Source organism: Heloderma suspectum, chromosome 3, assembly GCF_057233095.1.
Source record: "Heloderma suspectum isolate Gila_16-S chromosome 3, 16-S_ref, whole genome shotgun sequence".
In the NCBI taxonomy this organism is placed as follows: Eukaryota; Metazoa; Chordata; class Lepidosauria; order Squamata; family Helodermatidae; genus Heloderma; species Heloderma suspectum.
Window position 1 is genome coordinate 271,770,133 of NC_139460.1, and position 19,782 is coordinate 271,789,914.

Consider the following 19,782-nt stretch of genomic DNA (forward strand, 5'->3'; position numbering starts at 1 on the left):
AATCTAATTAAGAGTTCTTGGAAACTTGAAAGCCTGCTCTCAATTTTGTGTCACTTTGGTTAGGCCTACTAATGGCATTGCCCAGCAGTGGATTTTGGGATATATTTCCATTTCAATTCTTTTTTCTTGGTTCAGAATAATAGATCAACTAAATTATTGCAATGTTCTTTCATTACTACATGTTGCCCTAGTGTGCTTTTACTTTGGTTTGACATTTTATATGATCTAGGTTTTTACCCATGCCATACTACTTCTTTTCCCACATACCCAGATTGGAGTCAGCAATGAAACAAACAGTGTTTTCCACAAGACCAAATTATACTAGATGTATGTATAAGTAAATTTTGTTGGCAGTATTTGAATGTCATTTGTGTGCTATGTTCTACCTCAGAAACAAACAAAACATGCAGTTCAGATGTTTGTTCCCAAAAATACTTTATTTATAACAATATACCTATTATATCTATAACATGATCAAAAATACAGATATACATTTTCACATTGTAATAAAAAGTTTTCTAACATTCTCTTCCATTTACAAAGGAAACATAAATCTAATTCCTTGACAAGAAAATGTAGGCTGTGACAGTTGTTTCTATGGGGAAAAGGTGACCACCACAAAATATGTAGGTTATTGGGGGTGGAGGAAGAAGACTGAGTCATCTTCAAATTTTCCTGTGCTCTAAATCCTGACAATCAAAGGTAACAATTATGAAACAGGATACATTCAAAATTCAAAAGAATACATTCTCCACAGATCAGTATCAATATGGACTTAAAAACCTTGAACAAACTGACAATCAGCATTGAGCCTCTCTTCAAAACAGCAATGTTTACATGCCTTTATTGCTCAGTCCAAGGCGATATTCCAGAAACTAGGTTGTGAAAGATGTATATATGTATGGGGGTGTATTTATGTTCATTACTGTTCTGGAACTCGCTAAGAAAAATGACTAATTCCTTGGGACTGATGAAGAATTTAGTTTATGGTAAAGTAACAGCCTAGTTTGCTTCAACAGCTATATAGCAGCATTAATTGCCTATCCAGAAACATCTTAAGGGCTTCCAAAATTTATGTCAACCTATAGCATTATTCCTTTGTTATCTAAGATACAACATAACTGGAAAGAAGGGAAAACAGATCTTGACATTGCTATTATAGTAGAAACTAATGCCACCTTGCCTTATGGTCCAGAGTAACAGGTTAAAGCCATGAGCATTACTCATTAATTGCTGAAATACACGAAGTTTGCTCTCTATGGAAAAGCAGATCTACTAAGAAAGCTTTAATGTACGCTGCAAAAGCTGTCACTCACATGCAAACCATTATGTATGGCTGCTCAATAAAACCCATCATGTGATCAATTAATCTCCTATTTTTGCAGTCCAACTAGGATTGCAAAAACTGAGGTGATTGTCAAGCATCTAGGAAACCATAATAAAAGTCTGGTAGGCTGTATTCAGATTGGTGGGTCACAATTTGTGCAGGCTTACTTTACATTAAAAGGGGATTAGTTTATCCCCAACTTCAGCTTTATATGAAAATGCTCTCCCTTATGTAATTTACCATGATTTATAGGATCTAATCCCCTTACCCTTTTTTGCATTGTTCCACACTTGTGCACACGATATGTAGGGGATAACTGTTCGAGAATGACAGTTCTCCTGAAAATATTTAAGCCTGACAACAGCAGAACGTTATGCAGTATGCAACGTTCTGGGAGCAAGTTATTACAGCTGGGCACCAGAAGTCCAACATCATTTCCCTCCCTACATCTTATAAAGATAATGCAAATGTGCATATGAACATCAAAAAGTAAATGCAGCTATAGAAAACCTAATATGATATAAAGAATACTGTCATTGAATTGCATTGTCTACAAAGTTGTAAACTAAAGAAATATGATGTGAAATAAGCAGCTAGAAGTTACATTCTTTCCTAACAAAAAGCAAACTAAGTTCTTTCAGTAACACAGTTTTCCTTAATTTAAAGCTAAAATGTTTTTTATGTGTTTAGTTTGCGATTAATCTTCCCTTTATTTTCCAGAATGAAAGTGAGATTCACTGTGATATTGCAGACATTCAGTAGTGCCAGTTGTTCAAAGCGTGCATAACCCATCACTGTAATTTGGAGGAATAAGGGTAATTCTTAAACTTCACACTACTGCAGTAGCTAGCATAGCTGTGTGTGCTATACTCTGGCTGTTTTTAAATCCCTATATGCAAACCACCATCTTTACAATACAAGCACAGTTAAGACAAATGAGAGAACTGGCCATTTGTACAGAATATTATTCATTCTTCCCCACTGAACAGCCCTCTTTTTACGCCTTTAGCTGAGAAATGTATGGTTGGAGACAGATGATCATGTTCAAGAGCTGAAGGTGGTATGATACCCCTTCATTATCTATGGTGTATACACTTCTATCTTTTGTCCCACTGGTCAAAACAGTGGTCAAACAGAATTTGCAGGTTTTTGAAGCACAATAAATCTACAAACAGTCATATGAGTGCACATGTTATAGGTATTGGTGGCTCTATCAAGCAACTTTCCAATTTCTGAAAAACAACTATTGTCTGACTCCAACCTGAGATACTTGGCGATACTGACATTTACATTATATACTGGAAAGCATCTCAGAGAAATCAGAGCAGAAACATTTCACACTGTACAGTATAAAATTACATCAAATAGCTCAGCTGCTATATAGTCTCAGGAAACTCTCCTTTCTTAAAACTGTTGTTCTCTTAAAGCTACTTTTCCTGATTATTTGTTAATGTTCAACACCTAATAGCTAAAAATAAACTTTTTTCATAAGTGAATCAGACTATGCTGATATCATACTCGTCTTCTCGACAACACGTGCCTTTGTTAAGCCTGTATTGCTTACCATCGGGAGTGGACGTATGATTTCAGTGAGACCAGAATGAAACCCGAAGGCAGTAGTGGACAAATCAGAAACAATGAGTACAGGTGTATAACTCCTGAACTTTACTCACGGAACACACCTTATCTAAAGAATACATACTACTTTTCTTCTGCTTTTGTAAGAAAGCATTCATTGCTTTGCAACTTGCTTCCAAAGGAGCAGAACTGCACATTCAAAAATAGAACCCCCCTCCTTGTCAGCATTTATAAGATTTTAGAAAGGTGCAGTCAGATTTAAAATCCTTCATAAATATTGTGCAGAATAGAATGACTACGCTTTTCATAACAAAAAATGGTATCTTCTTCACGTGCAAGCTCATAGGCAATTTCACAGACTTCAGTATGTGAGCGGAAATTCCAGTGCAGGGCTACTCTTAGTATTTCATAACATTGATTACGGTGCCACGGAAGTGTAACCCAGGTAAACATCACCAGTGAACATCCTCCACATCCCCCTTTTCTCATTAGGATGGCTCCCTCTGTGATAAGGAGAACTATAACTGGCCGCTATTACAGATCAGGTTAAACAAAATAGGTTGGTGACCAAAAAAAGTTAAAATATTTCAACATGTACAAATATATTAAACTTCTTCTTTCAGACTACACAGTCCCGTCATTTCTACTTCTTCTTCTTCTCCTGAGCACAGCGAGGACAAAACCTAAGGGCAGCAAAGCACAACATTTAGCTCAGTACAGTACTTCAGGAGTGTTTCACATATGGGAAAGTATTAACATGACTGAACAATTGCGCCTTTAACTCCCTGTCCCTTCCCCTTTCACTCTCCTTTATCATCTCTTTTAGATTGAAGGCCTTTAGTCAGGTAATTGTAAAGGTTGCTGGAAATTGTAAAGTGCCTACATATAAGGTATTATGATAAATAAAATACATCAAGACAATCAACAAACAATGGAAAATAGTTGTACCTTTAAAAAAATTAATGGGCATGATGCAGCCAACATTAAGCACATGTAAGTTACACTGATTTTATTGGAAGAGTTAAGAAGTGCTTCACTCAGAAAGAGCAAATCAATAGGACTTCATCAGACTGCTTACCTAGCTGGCCTGAGTCTAGTGTCTGAATTCCCAAAAATAGTTCTCTTTACCTCCCAATTACGTTTTGTACCCCCAAGATTATAGATCAGCTTTCCCAAACAGATGTGCCCTCCAGATGTGTTGGACTACAACTCCCATAATCTACAGCCAGTAGATGGCTGGCTTCCCCATCTTTTTAAAGCATTATAGGGGTATAGCACTATAACACTTTGTGGTATAAGTGGTATCTTGTTATTATTTCAATATTCTAAAAATCTATGTAACCAGAAAAATGTTGTAATGCTACTCAAAAGATTAATAAATAAAATAGATGATAAAAATGGCACCCACTGCCAAGGGTGTAGTGAATATGTGCTGAGCTGTGCTAAGCTGAGTCACTCAATAAATCACAACCTGCATCAGAACTGTGCAAGCACCGGGTCATTACTGACCCCTAGAGGGATGCCGCTTGCGCTGGCGTTTTCATGGCAGACTATAGCGGGGTGGTTTGCCATTGCCTTCCCCAGTCGTGCCTACCTTTCCCCCAGCAAGCTGGGTACTCATTTTACCAACCTCGGAAGGATGGAAGGCTGAGTCAACCTGAGCCGGCCACCCGAGACCCAGCTTCTGCTGGGATCGAACTCAGGTCGTGGGGAGAGTTTCAGTTGCAATACTGCCGCCTACCACAGAAAAGTCATGGTAAGGGCATTGGTCTGGACAGAAGATCAGGTGTATACACACAGAAAAGCACAGTATCTCCCAATAATGTGGAAAGTCAATTGCAATTCCATTTATAGGTTACAGCAGAAGAGCAATTATTTATTAGAGCTAGGTGCCATCTATCTGGAACCACCCAAGGTTTAAGATGGAAATAACCAACTGTAGATATACTTTCTTATGCTGCTGCTGTAAAATCAGTAAACGTAAGTGACGAAGCTTATGTCAGAAACATTAATCTACCCAAATCTTACTACTCTAGAACTAGAGCTTTGTTTATTAGCTGCATTCCAACACATCACAATTAATATTCTTAAGGAAACTGGCTCCTTCTTTCAGTGCTTCAACTTCAGCCAATAATCTTCTAAAGAGATGAGCATAAGTGATGTGTGGCCAGCAATTCTCTCTAGCTTCTTCACTAGTTAATCCAAAAGGATCCCAAAGGCATATGCCACTTCATTGCTATTCTATCTCGTTTAAGATGCCTATTAGCTACCAAGTCATGTGCAAGGTTTTGCTGCTGACATACAAAGCCCTAATCGACTTGGGACCAGTATACTTAGCCAACCATCTTCCCTTAAATATACCCAGTTGACCCCTTAATGGCCATTCCACAGTCAACGGAATGTTGCCAGTTAGCGGTGTGTAAGTGGGCCTTCTCAGCGGTGGCGTCCACCCTCTGGGACACTGTCCCATATGTAGTTTGTGAAGCAGAAACAGTGGCATGTTTTAAACTCCTATTCACACAGGCTTTCCTTGACTTGTGAGGGACTCTGTTACTACCCTGTTGTTATTGTTATAGTAATGGAATGTTTTTTAAATGTTTATTATTTGATCTTGGCTGTTATATTATGTTGTATTTGAATGTGAACTGCTTAGGGATTTTAATACATTAAGCGGTATAGAAGTATTTTAATAAATAAACAAGATATGCCTGGGAATTAAACACACCTTGTTTTTATCTGTTCAGAATATGGCTTAAAATTAGGCAGCAAATCAAGTGATACATCAGTTTGGTACAATATAGATACATGTCATAGGTGCCAAACTGCACAAATTTACTGTATGATTGTCAATGTGGAATACAAGAAATTTCAGGTAACTTCCTGACACCAAGGATTTTAAAGATAGAAGTGCCACTGTAGGCAGAAGCTTAAAATGCGCTTTCATGCTATCCTACCTGAAATATATATTTAAAACAAAAATGTAATATTGCACAAGAATGCAGTGTAGATGTTCTGCTGGCATAAGATATCACTGTGTTTCAGCTTTGGTAGCGGACTTTTGCCAATTAAAAGATTTCTTCTGCAAAAACAAATTATACCTCAGTCTTAACCATCTTTATTTTTAAAAGTCTTACTGATTTCAATGAAACTTACTTCCAGATAAATGTACTTGAAACTCCAGCCTGATCTTAAAGATGTTAACAGTAAGTCTGATTGCATTCAATGGGATTTATTTCCTAGTAAACATGCTTAGAATTGTAGCCTTAGGTTATAACCTCAATTTTCAAGATATAGATGCATGTTAATAAGAAAAAGAATCCTAAATCAAGACATAGCACTCAACAAGAGTATTTAATTTGTGAATAAAATAGAAGAGCAGAAAGCAATTATTCATGGCACCTACCATTTCCCTTTGGGTTTGGTGGTGAGGTCCACACAAGCAAAATGAAACCATTCAATGGGACACTATATATTGGGGAGGGAAAATAAGATGGTAACTATTTTTGTGAGAGAGCTTGACAATACTGATTTTTCTTATCTGACTTATTAGCAACAGGAGGTTGGTTGGTGCACAAGTCCCTGGCCCTTGATAGTGAAAGGGACAAACAGCATGTCACAGTACAGTCCATGTAACATGAAGCCTCAACAGCCCCTTCTTCCTTGCAAAGTGCCCAAATTCTGCTCACACAAGATGTATTTCTTCAGACAAAGCACTGTGAGGCAGGTAACAAAAAAGAAGCAAGTTAGTTTGCAGTGCAGGCATGACTTCAGGATTGTGTGTATTCTTTGTGTATGTGTGAACTGCACAAACAGCATGGAATCCGGAACAAAGTATGAAATCCAGTGAATCCCTGGATCCAGATCTCCCTTTTTATTAAACAAAAACTAAACTATAGTTATACAACTTTTTTGTTGTAGAAAAGTGCTTCCAAGTATACTATGAAAGCTTTAGAAACCAGAAAAAGTCTAGAGGCACCTTCTAGTGGTCACTTGTATGGGTTTTTTTTGTCTTGCACCCTTTCTCTCCTCTACACCTCCAAATCCCAGTGCCCTCACACAACTATTGCACTGCCCCTTCTTCCACTTTATTCAGATACACATTCTTGCCAAATAAATTGCACATTCTCAAAAACTCAAATATTGCATTCCCAGTTATGAAATGTATAACCTGATCCTATGTTCCAGCACCTGGCTGCTAAGAATCCTGGAATAGGCTTGGGATTTTGTGCTCTTGCATTGGATCCTGACTGTGTTCCTGAACTACTGCACTGGCAGTTTCTCTCTACTGCAGACTAAAGATGTTGCACTTATAAGGCAGGACACAGAGGGAACCTGGGACAACCTCCATATATGGCATCTGAAGGCCAGAGGAGCTAAATGATGGCACAAATAAGTGCCTGTTAATGAGGGTGAGATCTATAGTAAAGCCAGACAGGTAGAACAAAGTTGGAAAGCTCTACATACTTTTCCCAGCGTAGGAGTCTGCTTTAGATACCCCAATGCAAGCCACTGTGCCACAGCAGGGATTAATGGGATCTGGCTCTTATGTAAACACAGCCATTCCCACCCCTCACCCTCCAAAGCCGGGGTGAGAAGTATCTTGCAGCTAGGAGGCCCAATTTCCCCCCAACAGGCTCTACATGGGCCAGAAGATGTCAGGGGCAGGGCCACACCCATTGGTGTCATGCCCCCCACCCCATTTTGCCTTTTTTCATACTGAGAGGGTGGAGTTCCATCTCCCTGTCAGCATAGGGAAAGCACATCTGAGTCCCCAGCTTTATGTGCAGCATGCCGTCCCCCTGGGCTACAGGAATTACTTTGTGACAGATTTTGAAGCGGGGTCAGCAGGTGCAGCCCTCCGCATACTTTTGGTTTACTGAGATAACTCACATCAGGGTTGTCACAGCCAATCATTTCTCCATAGGATACTTGGTGGCACAAGCAATATGTGGGTTCGTTGGGATCCACTGGCATGTCCAGGACATCCGAAGGATGAACCGACAGGATGGTATCAGCTAATTCAGATCTGCAATGGGAGCAATGCAAACAAATACCGAGTGTATGCCAGTGGCTCTTGGTAGTTCAATACTTTGGATTTTGTAAGGGCATCTTCTGTCAGATGTTCATGTACTGTGAGGTCATCTTTAGCTTGAATATGTGAAACTAAGCATACCAATGGATCTGGTTACTACGGGACACTGGGAAAACTCAAATGAAAGGTGTTTTAAGGTGTTTCTTTTTAAAGGAAGTTAATGAGCTACTTCTGTTCAAATAACTGTCCTCCATCTAATTTTCAAATAGAAAAGAAAATCTACCTGTAAATTATTCACAGGGGTATCTCCCAACCCATGCTTTGGAAAATGAGCAGCAGTAATCACCAGATTAAAGACAAATGAGGAACATAAAACTTTTCACTGTCTCCCCCCCCCCCCCCGCATTCTCTGACTACCTCTCTAGTTCCAATTCTCTCCATCCAGCAGATACAGGGTGCTTTTTTTGAGGGTTCAGAAATTCCAACAAACTGTGGTGAACTCCATGGCTTACTGAAATTCTAGCAAATGGAGACATCACCCACCCCACCTATGGTGTTCTAAACAAAACCAAACACACACAAAGCTGCTTTAGTGGTGGGCAGAGTGCAGTCAGTGGGCTGTTCACACAACACACTAACTCACACTCAGTGGTTGAGTGTGGGTTGTTTTGAACCATGGGTTGTTTGGGTTATCGTACTGTCTGAGCGCAGGACATTTTCTGCAGGGTGGGTTATCGTGCTGTCTGAACACAGCCAGGGCGGCTTATTAACTATGCAGTGAACAATCCAACAAACCATGGTTCTCAAGGTGGCTTGTTCGAGGACAAATAAGCTGCACTGCATGGTTAACAAGCCACCCTGGCTGCATTCAGACAACACAATAAATAACCCACATTTCAACAAACAACCCACGTTTCAGAACAACCCACACTCAACCACTGAGTGTGGGTTAGCATGTTGTGTGAACAGCTCCAGTGTGTGGTTGCTACCAATCTCACGATGGCATGGCAGTGGGTGCTGCTGAATGCAGAAGTTAACCAGAATAGTCTGGAGCAGGGCTAGGCAACATGGGGCCCTCCAGATGTTCTACCACAACTCCCAGCCAGCATGACTAATGGTCATGGATTATGGGAGCTGTAGCCCAAAATATCTGGAGGATTCCAGGCTGCCTATCCCTGTTCTAGAGAGAGGTTGTTAAGAAACTGAGCTTTCTGATCAAGCCACAAGCAATTGAGAGATGCTGTGCTTCCAAGAACTGAACAGAATGTTGATACAGTTTTTCAATTCATATGAAATTGAGCAATGGTGACACTCTGCATGCAATCAGCGCTGTTGCTTAAAAGGTGCCACACAGGCCATTGTTTAAAACTTATGGCTATCATCTATCAGGGCTTTGCTATACAAACTGCATTGAAACAAACAGGAGCAGCTAAAAAGCACAGATGTAGGGTTGTACATCTTGGGTAGTATCCAATGTTAGTCCTACTTAGAGCAGACCTATTGAAATGAATGGTATTTAAGTTAGTCATGACTAATTTAATTCTCATTCATTTCAATGGCTCTACTCTAAGTAGGATTAACATTGGATACTGTCTCTTGTATTCATTTCGAGAAGTTCCCAGTAGATTGTATTAATAAAGAATGCTTACGTTTAAATAAAAATAGACACTTTGAACTGTACGCACATAACAAGAAAAAAATACGATGTTTTAGCAATGTCCTCTGAATAAACAGTGGACTGGAGAATCAGATCAGCTTTGTGTGCTTGTCACAAAGGCGTGGATAAAGTGTCCTTAGATTGCTCATGATTAACAAAATCATAATACTAGGACCCGGACACTGGGTCCAATTTATCAGGAAGTGATGTAACATCAATATCCTCAGAATAGAGAGATCAAGAGAAATCATCATTGTTAGTAAAATGCAAAAAGTATCTCAAGTATAAGTAATTTATTCAAAAGAACATGAAGGCAACATGCTGTCACCTTTAACACAGTGGAGCAATATAAATACTTCAACTAAAAATAAATAAAAGCAATAGTGAATGTGAATATGTGGTAATTATGGCTAGGAGAAAGTAGGGGATGGGACAGAAGACTGCATTTGGAGAACAACTCTAGGAATTAAAGTTACACATCTAGGAGAGGCTGCAAAAGAGCCATGGGGTTTTGGTTAGTATCTTTAAAACTTACACAGCACTTCCACTAATGACTTATGTAAGGGCTCTTTGGCCGCAACCCACAAACCACTCACGCCAGAGGACTTTCATACAGCCCCCAATGAACATGTAGCAACTACTACAAGGCAGGTTTGGAGCAAACTGCCTATAGATTGCAGGCCCTGATCCTTACCTTCGTTTTGGTTTCTTTTTTACTGGAGCATCTTCCTCAGACGTTCGCCGGCCTCGACCCCGGGAGCTTTTCTTTTCTTTTGGAATTCGCCCCTCTGAAAGAAAGTTACTTTTAGAGAGCAATCCTATGGCCCCTAGATAGTGCCCGGGGTGCCATAGGATGCTGCAGATCTCCTCCTCCATGTCTGTAGACAGAGCTACAAGCATGGAGGAAATCCAATTGCGCGTCTTCCCTCTCCCAATCCCTCGCCCCTCACAGCCACTGCAGAAAGCTTCTCTTAAGAGAAGTTGGAGAGGGAGAAAAGGGGGTGTGCTGATGGGAGGGGAGGGGAGGAGAGGAGAGAAGAGGCCGGGTTGTGCAGTATCCTATGGCCTCTCCAGTCCCTTCCCCTCCTGCTGAAAGGGGTCAGCTAGATGGGCTCAGAAGCCCATCTAAATAATTTTTGCATTTTAAATGAAGGCGAAACCACCTCTGTCCTCCTCTTGACCTGCCTGGCTGTTGCCGGCAGGGTGTAGAATAGGCAGAGGCCTCCAAACTCAGGAGTGCAGTCCAAAGGATTACACCCTTAGTTAACTACACAGTAAGAAGAAAACATTAGTGTTTTTATACTACTGTTATTTTGAAACATCACTAGTGATTCCAAAAGGACACTGTTTAGATATTTCATTAGACATGCGTGCTAACAGAGGTTATACTAAGGGCACAACCCTATGGCCACTAGTCAGCAGCTAGACGACCATAGCATAGGTCAGTTCCCGGGAACCAACCTCGGAGCCCGTACACTGAGGTTGGTTCCCTGAGAACTGACCTCCACCCACTCTCGTGCTGCCTTGTAGGCAGTGCGGAATGGCTCCGTGCTCAGAAGAGGCGCATGAAGCAGCAAAAACAGGGCGTTCCTGGGGGCATGTCGGGGCGGGGAAGTCGGAAATGCCAGTACGACACATCTTACATGTCGTCCAGCTGCTGCTTCCCATGCTCCAAGGTCCTACAGCTAGACAGCCAAAATCGGCTGTCTAGCCGTAAATACAGGGCAGCTGAAGTGCAGAGGGGATGATCTCCTCCGTGCTTCTTCTGCCCCACACTGGATAGACGGTCGCCTCTGAGTTCAGAGGCGGCCACCTATCCCGATAGGATTGCACCCTCTGGGACTTCAAAAAATGGAAAGCAATTGTTTTTCAAAAGCCACATGTCATTTCCACCTCTGATACAGCCCTCCTCTCAATCCCCCGTGTCACTCTGGATTGAGCAGTCACACACGTAATTTGGCAAGGAATCCACAAGACTCCTTCTACTCATTATGGAAAAAATGACAAATAGTATGACACAAAGAGAACCATTTCCCATTTCGGTATCATTTGGAAACCCACAAGGAAAACAATCCCACAGAACTACATACAGAAAACTCCTAGAACTTTACACAACACCACATAATCTACCCCTATTATCTGAACCTTACTTATGTAAGGGCACAATCCTATGCATGTTTAGACAGAAAAAAGTCCTAAAAATTCCATGGCTGGCTGGGGAATGCTGGGAGTTCTAGGACTTTCTGTCTAAATATGCACAGGGTTGTGCCCTAAAATTCCTAATTACCCAAATTTTCTGAAGTATTGCCAGTTGAACAATAATTGTATCTATTTTAATGTATGCTTGTGTTTGTTCTTGGCTGTCTTCCAGGACATTCAAATAAATATACTTTCCTATGTACATTCAAAAAGTGTCTTAACAGTGCAATCCTATACAAGTTTACTCAGAAGTAAGTCCCAGTAAGTTCAATGAGACTTACTTCCTTTTAAGTCTTTTTAGGATTGCAGCCTAGTAAACTAATGTTTGTGAAATTTGCCTCATGCCCCCAATAATACAAGTGAAAAACAGCTCACAGATCCCTGATCACTGGCAAAGCACCCTCGGCTGTTTAAATGGTGAATCTTTTAAAAAATGACTATACATTTTTTCCTGTTATCTGTCGGCGCCAGACCTGGTTGCACAGTGGTTATAGTGCAAGCCTTGTTCTATACATGATCTTATATTGAAAATGCTGTTCTGTTATTGTATTTTAAATCTCTGCATTGCTGCTAGGTTTTATTTTGGTTTTTATTTGTATTTTATACTGTAGTTTTAAGCTTTGACATTTTTATGATGTATATTATGCTGTATTTTGTGGTTTTAATTGCTGTGAACCACCCAGAGAGCTTCAGCTACTGGACAGTATAGAAATATAATAAAAATAATTTAACAAATAAATCAATAATCCCTTTATTGCCACAAGGGAATTCCCTGCCACAAGATTTGGTGACAGCTACTTGCTATGATGGTTTTAAAAGGAGATTAGACAAGTCCAAGGAGGTGTCTATCAATAGTTACTGGCCACAATAGGTTGCTGTGGAAGAACAGAGGAGGGGATCCTTGACTTTATGCCCTGCAGGCAACTGGTTGGCCACTATGGGAGGCCGGATGCTGGATTAGTTGGCCCTTTGATATGATCCAGCAGGGCTCTTCTTGTTAACACTGTAGTCCCTGCCTGCTTTATGCCAGCATTACGGAAGCTGTATTTAATAAAAGCTGTGGCCTGTTGCAATCCAGCTCAATCCCGCTCCCTCCCTGATTACTTCTCCCTTTGTTTCTCGCTGCAGGCACAAATGCACTTTTTATAGCAGACTTTCCTGATGCATGAGAAAAAGTTTCCACTGGGAAAGAAAGGCAGAGTGTATGAACTGGCAAATTCTATTATTTATTTTACACATTTCAGGCCAAAACAGCTTCCTCACAGTGAGACCACACTGGTCCTAATGTACGCACTTTTTAGGTTTTGTACCACAGGGTTTTCAAAGTCACTGCCTTCCAGCTTATCCTTCAGATCAGCTTCAAACCGTGCCAGGTCAGCATCCAGCCGTCGAATGTGCTTATCTACCTACATTAGAGAGAGAGCTTACAGCTGAAGAAAATAAAACCCTCTAGTATTCCTGACTAGTATCTCTAGCAGTTGTAGGATCCACGGTTGAGTGGAGTCCTGGGTAATTCAACTCACAACACACCTTTTCCTGTATTAGACTCCCCAATATACCCCATCACTTTCCTCACCTGTTGGTCTGTGGTTAGTATGCACATTAGCCTTGGCTACTGGCTAGCTTTCCTGAGAGCTCATGACTATTTATACATATGCTAATTGCAGACTATTTCAGGAGATTAGGAAGTCAGTTTCCCTCCACTTGCTATTCTTCTACCAGCACAACGGACCCTCTTTTATCGAGTACAACCATCTCCCAATTTGCAATCTTGATCATCTCCATAAAAAGATTACTAAAATGTGCTAGGTCCTTGACCACCTCACGCCCTTTCCATGAATGGAACTGTATTGGTCCTCCAGAACTACAATTCCCATAGTGTGGAATCTTAACACAGCGAGGATCCCTGTGCTGCCTCACAACACTTAAACTTACTCCCCAATGTAATATTCCACCAAATAAGCCTGTTTTAGAAAATGTAGCCAGAGACAATTGTGATAAATGCACTGCTAACAAATCCAGTAACTTGCCAGTATTCAGCACTCTAAACTTCAAGTTCTTGCCCTATTGCTCCCAGACTGTTAAAGATTAATCAGGGAAAGCTCTCAGCCTCGTATGTGCACAATCCCAGTCCAAGTCAGGATTTTTTTGAATTGGAGAATTTATAAGGTAAGCCTGCCTGTTATTTTCTTTATCTCGTACTGAACTCTGGACCATGGAACCTCCATTGCTTGGTCAGTCAACAACTACTAGATACCCCAAAATATTAAAATCAGAAACACATAGGTGGCTTATTCTGTCTGCAGTACAAGTACTCCAACTATCAAATCTTACCATCTCATAGGTCTGCATGGCCAGCTGCACTTTGTCATCACTGTACTCTTTGCATTTTGCATAAGCGTTCTGGATCTTCTGCAGGATTTCTACCCGTTGCTCCGATGACAGACTCCTCACTGTTGAAATATACTGGGCAGCAAGACTGTCAATTTCTGCTTTCTTGTCTGAAGGGCAATGGGATACAGGATGTGTATGAGATAGAGACTGCAAGTGAATACTCACTTACCTGGGAGTTAGCCTAATTGAACTCAATGAGACTTACTTTTGAGTAGACATGTATAGGATTGCACTGTGAGGCTGCAGTCCTGAGCATATTTACTATTCTCTAGTGAACTCAATTAGATTACTTCCAAGTAAACATGTTTAGAATGAAACTGTACATTTCACAATTGAAAACCTTTTCAGAAACCATGAAAGACGCATCCCTCCATCCAACACTTTCTAACAGTTTAACTAAACCAAAGCACATGTGCCGATTACATCCTTAAGCTTCTGAGAGTTCCAGTGTGGACAGACCACACAACCTCAGTAGAACACATTGGAATAAAAAGCAACTTTAACATATGGTTTCTGAGACTTTTTGAACTTGCATCTCTTCTAAATTTACCCTACGTTCCAAGCTCCCTAACTGCTGGCAGCCATCTCTTTAGCAAGTGCATGCACAAAATCCTCACACAGTTGCATAGATGCAGCTTGCTGCTGTGGACATCAGGATCTGTGGCTTGGGGCACTAATCTGATCTTGGCATTAGAAGAGAACTAGAACAGGGAACCTCAGACTGCCTCCTAGAACCAGCCAGCCAGGGAAAGAGGCTGACTGGAGAGGAACTGCTGTATGTTCCCCGACTCTCTGCAGTGTCCGTGGCTAGCATAGCTGTTCTAATGATTGCAACACTAAGCTTCTGGTCTTGGGAAGAAGCCTTTCTGATGTCACAGTAAACTAGTTTATCATGACAGACACAAGTTGCAATGAGTCTCAGGCTCACAAACGTCCCCCTTCCCCTCCTCTGGCACAGCTTCTTGAAGGAGTTCAGAAGTTCTCCTTTGTTTTTAATTAAGTGCAGCTTGTTGTTTCATCCGAACCTGAACCTTAACTATAGTTTGTTCAAAACAAGTCAACATCAAACCTTATTCTATGAAGGTGGCTTATTTCAACTAACTATATTTAAAATTAATCATGGTTTAGGGTTTGACTGTAAGGCTAAACCGCAGTTAATCAAACATGGAAGCAAAAGTTTCCAATCTCCTTGTGGCCGTACTGGAGGAGAGGGGAGGGGGGAACCCAAGGCTTGCTGCAGCTTGTTCTCATCACAATAAACTGTTTATCATGACATCTCAATGCAGCCTCTGCTTTCTATTCCCTTCCTGCAATTTCAAGTTCCTCTTATTGGAACTTTCTCAGGGAGCCAACTACAGGTTGAAATCACTGCTTTAATGGCTGAATCCTGGGCACATTTACTCAGAAAGAAGTCCCATTAATTCAGATAGAAGTAATGCACATATGCTCACATACGACCGAAACCCAAGACTACTTCCAGTGCCACGATTTGTGCTAGTCAATAGCACAGAGGAGGGCAACCTCTGGCCCGTGGAGGCTGTCCATCTGGCCTGTGGAGGTTTCGGCTCCCTCCCTCTGCAAGCCCCACCCTCTCCTCAAGCTTTGCCCCTTGGCCTGGCTTTGCAAGGGGGTGGAAGGACAAATCCCCTTATTTCCAATCTGTGATCAAATATAATAAGGGGATCCCCCTGTATGCCATTCCCTTCTCAGTGAAGAGTGAGCAGTGCGCAGGGAAATCCCCTTGTTACCTCTCATCACAGATTAGAGATAACAACCCCTTGAGTGAGTGGCAGCTTGGCCTGCTCTGCATCCTCTCCCCAGAGGGGGAAAGCACAGGGCAGGTGAAGTGGCTTAGCTGTGCACTGGCCTTCTCTGATGGGAGAAGACCCATGCGGAGTGAAGCTGGTCCCTGGCAGGCATACCAGGACGATCATCCTCCTTATGCACCTGCTGTGGACCAAATGCTGCACCTCCTATACATCGTCTCCCCAATGGGAGAAGGTGTGGGGCATAACAGAGGTAGGACTGTTAGGCAGATGCCCATCTCTGTTTGAAAGGCCTGTCAATCCACACCTGGGGCCCTTAACATGATTCTGCCAGATTATTCTGCTCTTAGAAGCTTTGTCAGATGCAACATACAATGAAACACTGGAAGTGGTCATATTATGACTCCACCACCCCACCCTTTCATTCAGCACCATTGCATTGAAATAGCTAGGATTCCAAAGCTGAGGAAACTATTAAGGGCTGCTTCAGACCTTTAGGGCGTAATCCTATCCATGTTTAGACAGAAAAGTCCTACAACTCCCAGCATCCTCCTGCCAGCATGGCTGGCTGGGGCATGCTGGGAATTGTATGACTTTTTTCTGTCTAGACATACATAGGATTGTGCCCTTACTTGGGAAAAAAACATAATTGAGTCACACACCTATATCCTCAGATGTGCCCAAATCTAACATTATTATTTATAAAATTATTTCTGAGTCACCTTTTAGCCCAAAAAGACACCCCAAGGCAACTTACAATTTAGTCAAGAAGATCTGGGAACCAGAATACTTGAACATACCTTCAGTTCTCTGATCCAGCTCACGCATAAGCTGGAAGTTCCTCTGTAGCTCACAAGGGAGGTTTTCAATGCCTGAAATATAAAAACAAAAAGAATCTGGTTCCTTCTGTACTGTAAGCCTCTTAATACAAAAGGTTTACTCACAGATGAACTATATATAACAAAAAACAAAACTTCACAAACCATGCTGGCTACCATGATTACCTGCTCCCATCACATCTTGTTTCTTATCTATTCCCTGTTGCACATGTTATACTGAGCTGGCTGATCCCACTGGTTCTAGTGCCAGAGTCTGGGAAACAAATATTGATGGATCCTAAGAGACATTTTCTCTGCCTCGAATCTCTGAATACACAGGTGGTCTTGGAGGCCACAAAAGGGCTCTTCTGCTCTCTTACACTATTACAGGTAACAAAAGCAGCACATATGAAAAAAAATTGTTACCCAGCTCCTTCCTATCACAAGTATTCATGGCCCTGGCAACTTCAGTGTTTGAGATGGGAGTTGCCGGGGCAAATTTCCTGCACATATGGTGGACTTGTCCCACAATCCAGATGTTTTCAGAAACTGTTCTCTACCCAGTATCTTCAATACTTGGTATTCCATCCCAATGGGCCCTTGGCTGATACTGATTGGTTACGTGAGGGGATGTGTTAACACATGATAATCAAGAACCTGTATGACATTTATTGACAGCAGCAAAAATCTTAATTGCAAATAAATAGCGTGAACTCATTCAACATTAAAATAGTGGTAAATGAAAATATGGACATTTGCAGAGATGTCTAAGCTAACTGAATATGCCCACTTGAAAGACGGCAAGCAGCAATTAGAAAATTTTAAATGTCTTGGTCTCCTTTTATGCAATGTTAGAGATAGATATAAATCATTATAATTGTTTTTCTATGTAACAATGACACGATGACGGTTTTCAAGTTGTTATGTTTTTTTGTGTTGTTTAAATGTTTAATTCTGGCTTTTATGTTTTGAATTTTTTGTCACGCCCCCCCCCCCCCCCCCGGTTGGCCCCGGAAAGTAGAGAAACGCAATCCATCAATAGGGTGCAGCCCCACTTAGTCAGTTGAGAGAACTGCCACTTGATTAGCAGTACTAAATCAAGTAGCCGTGGGGCCGAACACCAGAGAACGTCAAGGTGGCCACTGCGGGGGCTCGGCAAGGCTCCCACGTGAAAGGGCCGCGCTGACAAGGCAGAACCGCAGCGCGTGGGCTGCTGACCTGCTACAGGCCACGTGGCTGCTGAAAGAGAGGAGCCCCGCCAGCAGGGGAAAACAGAGGCGGCGATGACCCCGGAGACCGCCGCACAGCGCAAGCCACGGGAGGTTCGCGCAGGCTTGCAGGCATGCAGGCGGCACGAGCGAGGGCAGCGTCGAAGCGGCCCCTGGCGGTCACGGGCGGCCCCTGCAGCCTCGGAAGCCGGCGCGGAGACCTCTCCTCACGCGCAGCAATGACGCAGCAAGAGCCCTCGCCCGCGGAGTCCCCCACCCGGGACTGTGACGCAGACGCGATTGCCGGCGTGGCCCCCGCCCGGCCGGGCCGGGCCGGGCCTGCTGCGCTCCCGCCCTTGCGGCCCACGCCGCGCTCACTCACTGTCCAGGTAGTGCTCCAGGTACAAGGCCGCCGCCGCCATCTCGCGCCAGCCAACGCCCTCCCTTCGGCCGCGCGCTCGGCGCTGTCACCCGGGCGGCTTCGCAATGGCCGGTCAAGCCCTCATTGCATAACCATGAGATGCCGCCGCCGATTGGCTAAGCGCGCGCCGCCGCCCGCCCGCCGCTGCATGCGAACGAGGGGGCGGGGCGCGGCGCGGCGCGGCGCGTGTGGACGGCGGCGGCCGCCCGAGAGCCGTGTGGCCGGGGGAGCGGTCGTGCCGGGCTACTCAAGCCCGTTCTTCCTAGTGCGCACGCTTTGCGCGGCCCGGTCCTAGGCGTGTCTGTATTCGGAAGGAAGCCCCGCTGAAGCCAACGGGGCTTCCTTCCAAGTAAGGGAGAGAGGCCTTAGAGCCGAAGAGACGTTTCCAGGGCAAACGCGTGTCACAGGCGCTTCTGGAAGGCTGTAGGTTGAAATGAAAAGCTGCGACGGGGGAGAAAATGGGGGTTGTGTCTGCGGACCCAGACTTGGACATGCTTCGAGTAGACCCATTGAAGGCACGGGGTTGTAATCATGATTTAAGTCCCATTGATTTCGGTGGATCTACTCGAAGGAGGGCGAAGTCTGGATTCAAACCGAGCTGCTTAAATCTTTCCCCATTAAAATCTCTCTCCCTTCCCCCGCGCTTTTTCACCCGGGGGAAAAAAAAAACTGCTTGGATTCCATCCAGTTATTTGCACACCCTCCAATTGCCCCCATTTTCTGGCTCTTGCCTGTCTCAGTTCGCCTAAAAAAAGGCTGCGGTGGGTGGGAGCAGTAAACGGATGTAGGACCAGAACACACACTTTCTCTCGCCTTCGTTCTTATTCCAGTTCCAGCCGCTTCCCATACTCCGATATGAACCAATGGAGAGGTGAAATTGACTAACATGAATTACGAGCAGCTTTCGGTCCCTTGTTAACAGGATGGAAAGCTTATATGCAAAATGACAGCGACTTGCAATTATAGTTGCACATGTGGTCACACGTTATCTTGAAAGTTCGTCTTCCAGTGACTTAGGAAAGGGGTGGGTGGGACGAAGAAAGCTCTTTACTTTGCCCTCCTATGTATGCCACGAGTCAGAAGTAAGCCCCATTGAGTTCAGTGAGGTTTACTCCCAGGTAAGTAGGTATAGGATTGCAGCCCTAATGGTCTCCTCCCCTGCCCCCATTAAAGCACTGCATGTATGTGATGTGAAAGCATGGAGAGTTATGCACATCATGAATTCAAAAGAATAAACCGGTTCCAAAACTGTGCTGCCATCCAGTGTGATGCGGGTGGCTGAATTGCTGGTCAGATCCCGCACCAAAACGCGCACGCAGCTAGTTTTGGCTTTTAAAGGTAAAGGTGTCCCCACCCAGTCGTGTCCGACTCTAGGGTGCGGT

At 43.1% G+C, this 19,782-nt stretch overlaps 1 protein-coding gene across 2 annotated transcripts; it reads right to left on the reverse strand.

Annotated features, from left to right (window-relative positions):
- Positions 1-418: 418 nt before the first annotated feature.
- ING5 (inhibitor of growth family member 5) lies at positions 419-18,462 on the reverse strand. Of its 2 annotated transcripts, XM_084847002.1 has the most exons (8): positions 18,362-18,462; positions 16,754-16,825; positions 14,128-14,294; positions 13,088-13,199; positions 10,289-10,382; positions 7,796-7,931; positions 6,309-6,370; positions 419-3,588 (listed from the first exon to the last, which is right to left on the reverse strand). In XM_084847002.1, exons 1-8 carry the CDS (start codon positions 18,399-18,401, stop codon positions 3,549-3,551), a joined length of 723 nt encoding a protein of 240 aa, XP_084703128.1. In that variant the 5' UTR covers positions 18,402-18,462; the 3' UTR covers positions 419-3,548. The 2 variants fall into 2 exon arrangements, with proteins under 2 accessions (XP_084703128.1, XP_084703129.1); XM_084847003.1 differs by lacking the exon at positions 6,309-6,370.
- Positions 18,463-19,782: the final 1,320 nt, after the last annotated feature.

Bases quoted from the DNA above. Each gene is read 5' to 3' on its own strand.
- ING5 (XM_084847002.1), bottom strand. From the start codon at position 18,401: ATGGCGGCGGCGGCCTTGTACCTGGAGCACTACCTGGACA. The intron at 14,295-16,753 runs GTATGTTCAAGT...ATTGCCCTTCAG, and splicing joins GCTGGATCAGAGAACTGAAG to ACAAGAAAGCAGAAATTGAC. The intron at 13,200-14,127 runs GTAAGATTTGAT...TCTCTAATGTAG, and splicing joins CCATGCAGACCTATGAGATG to GTAGATAAGCACATTCGACG.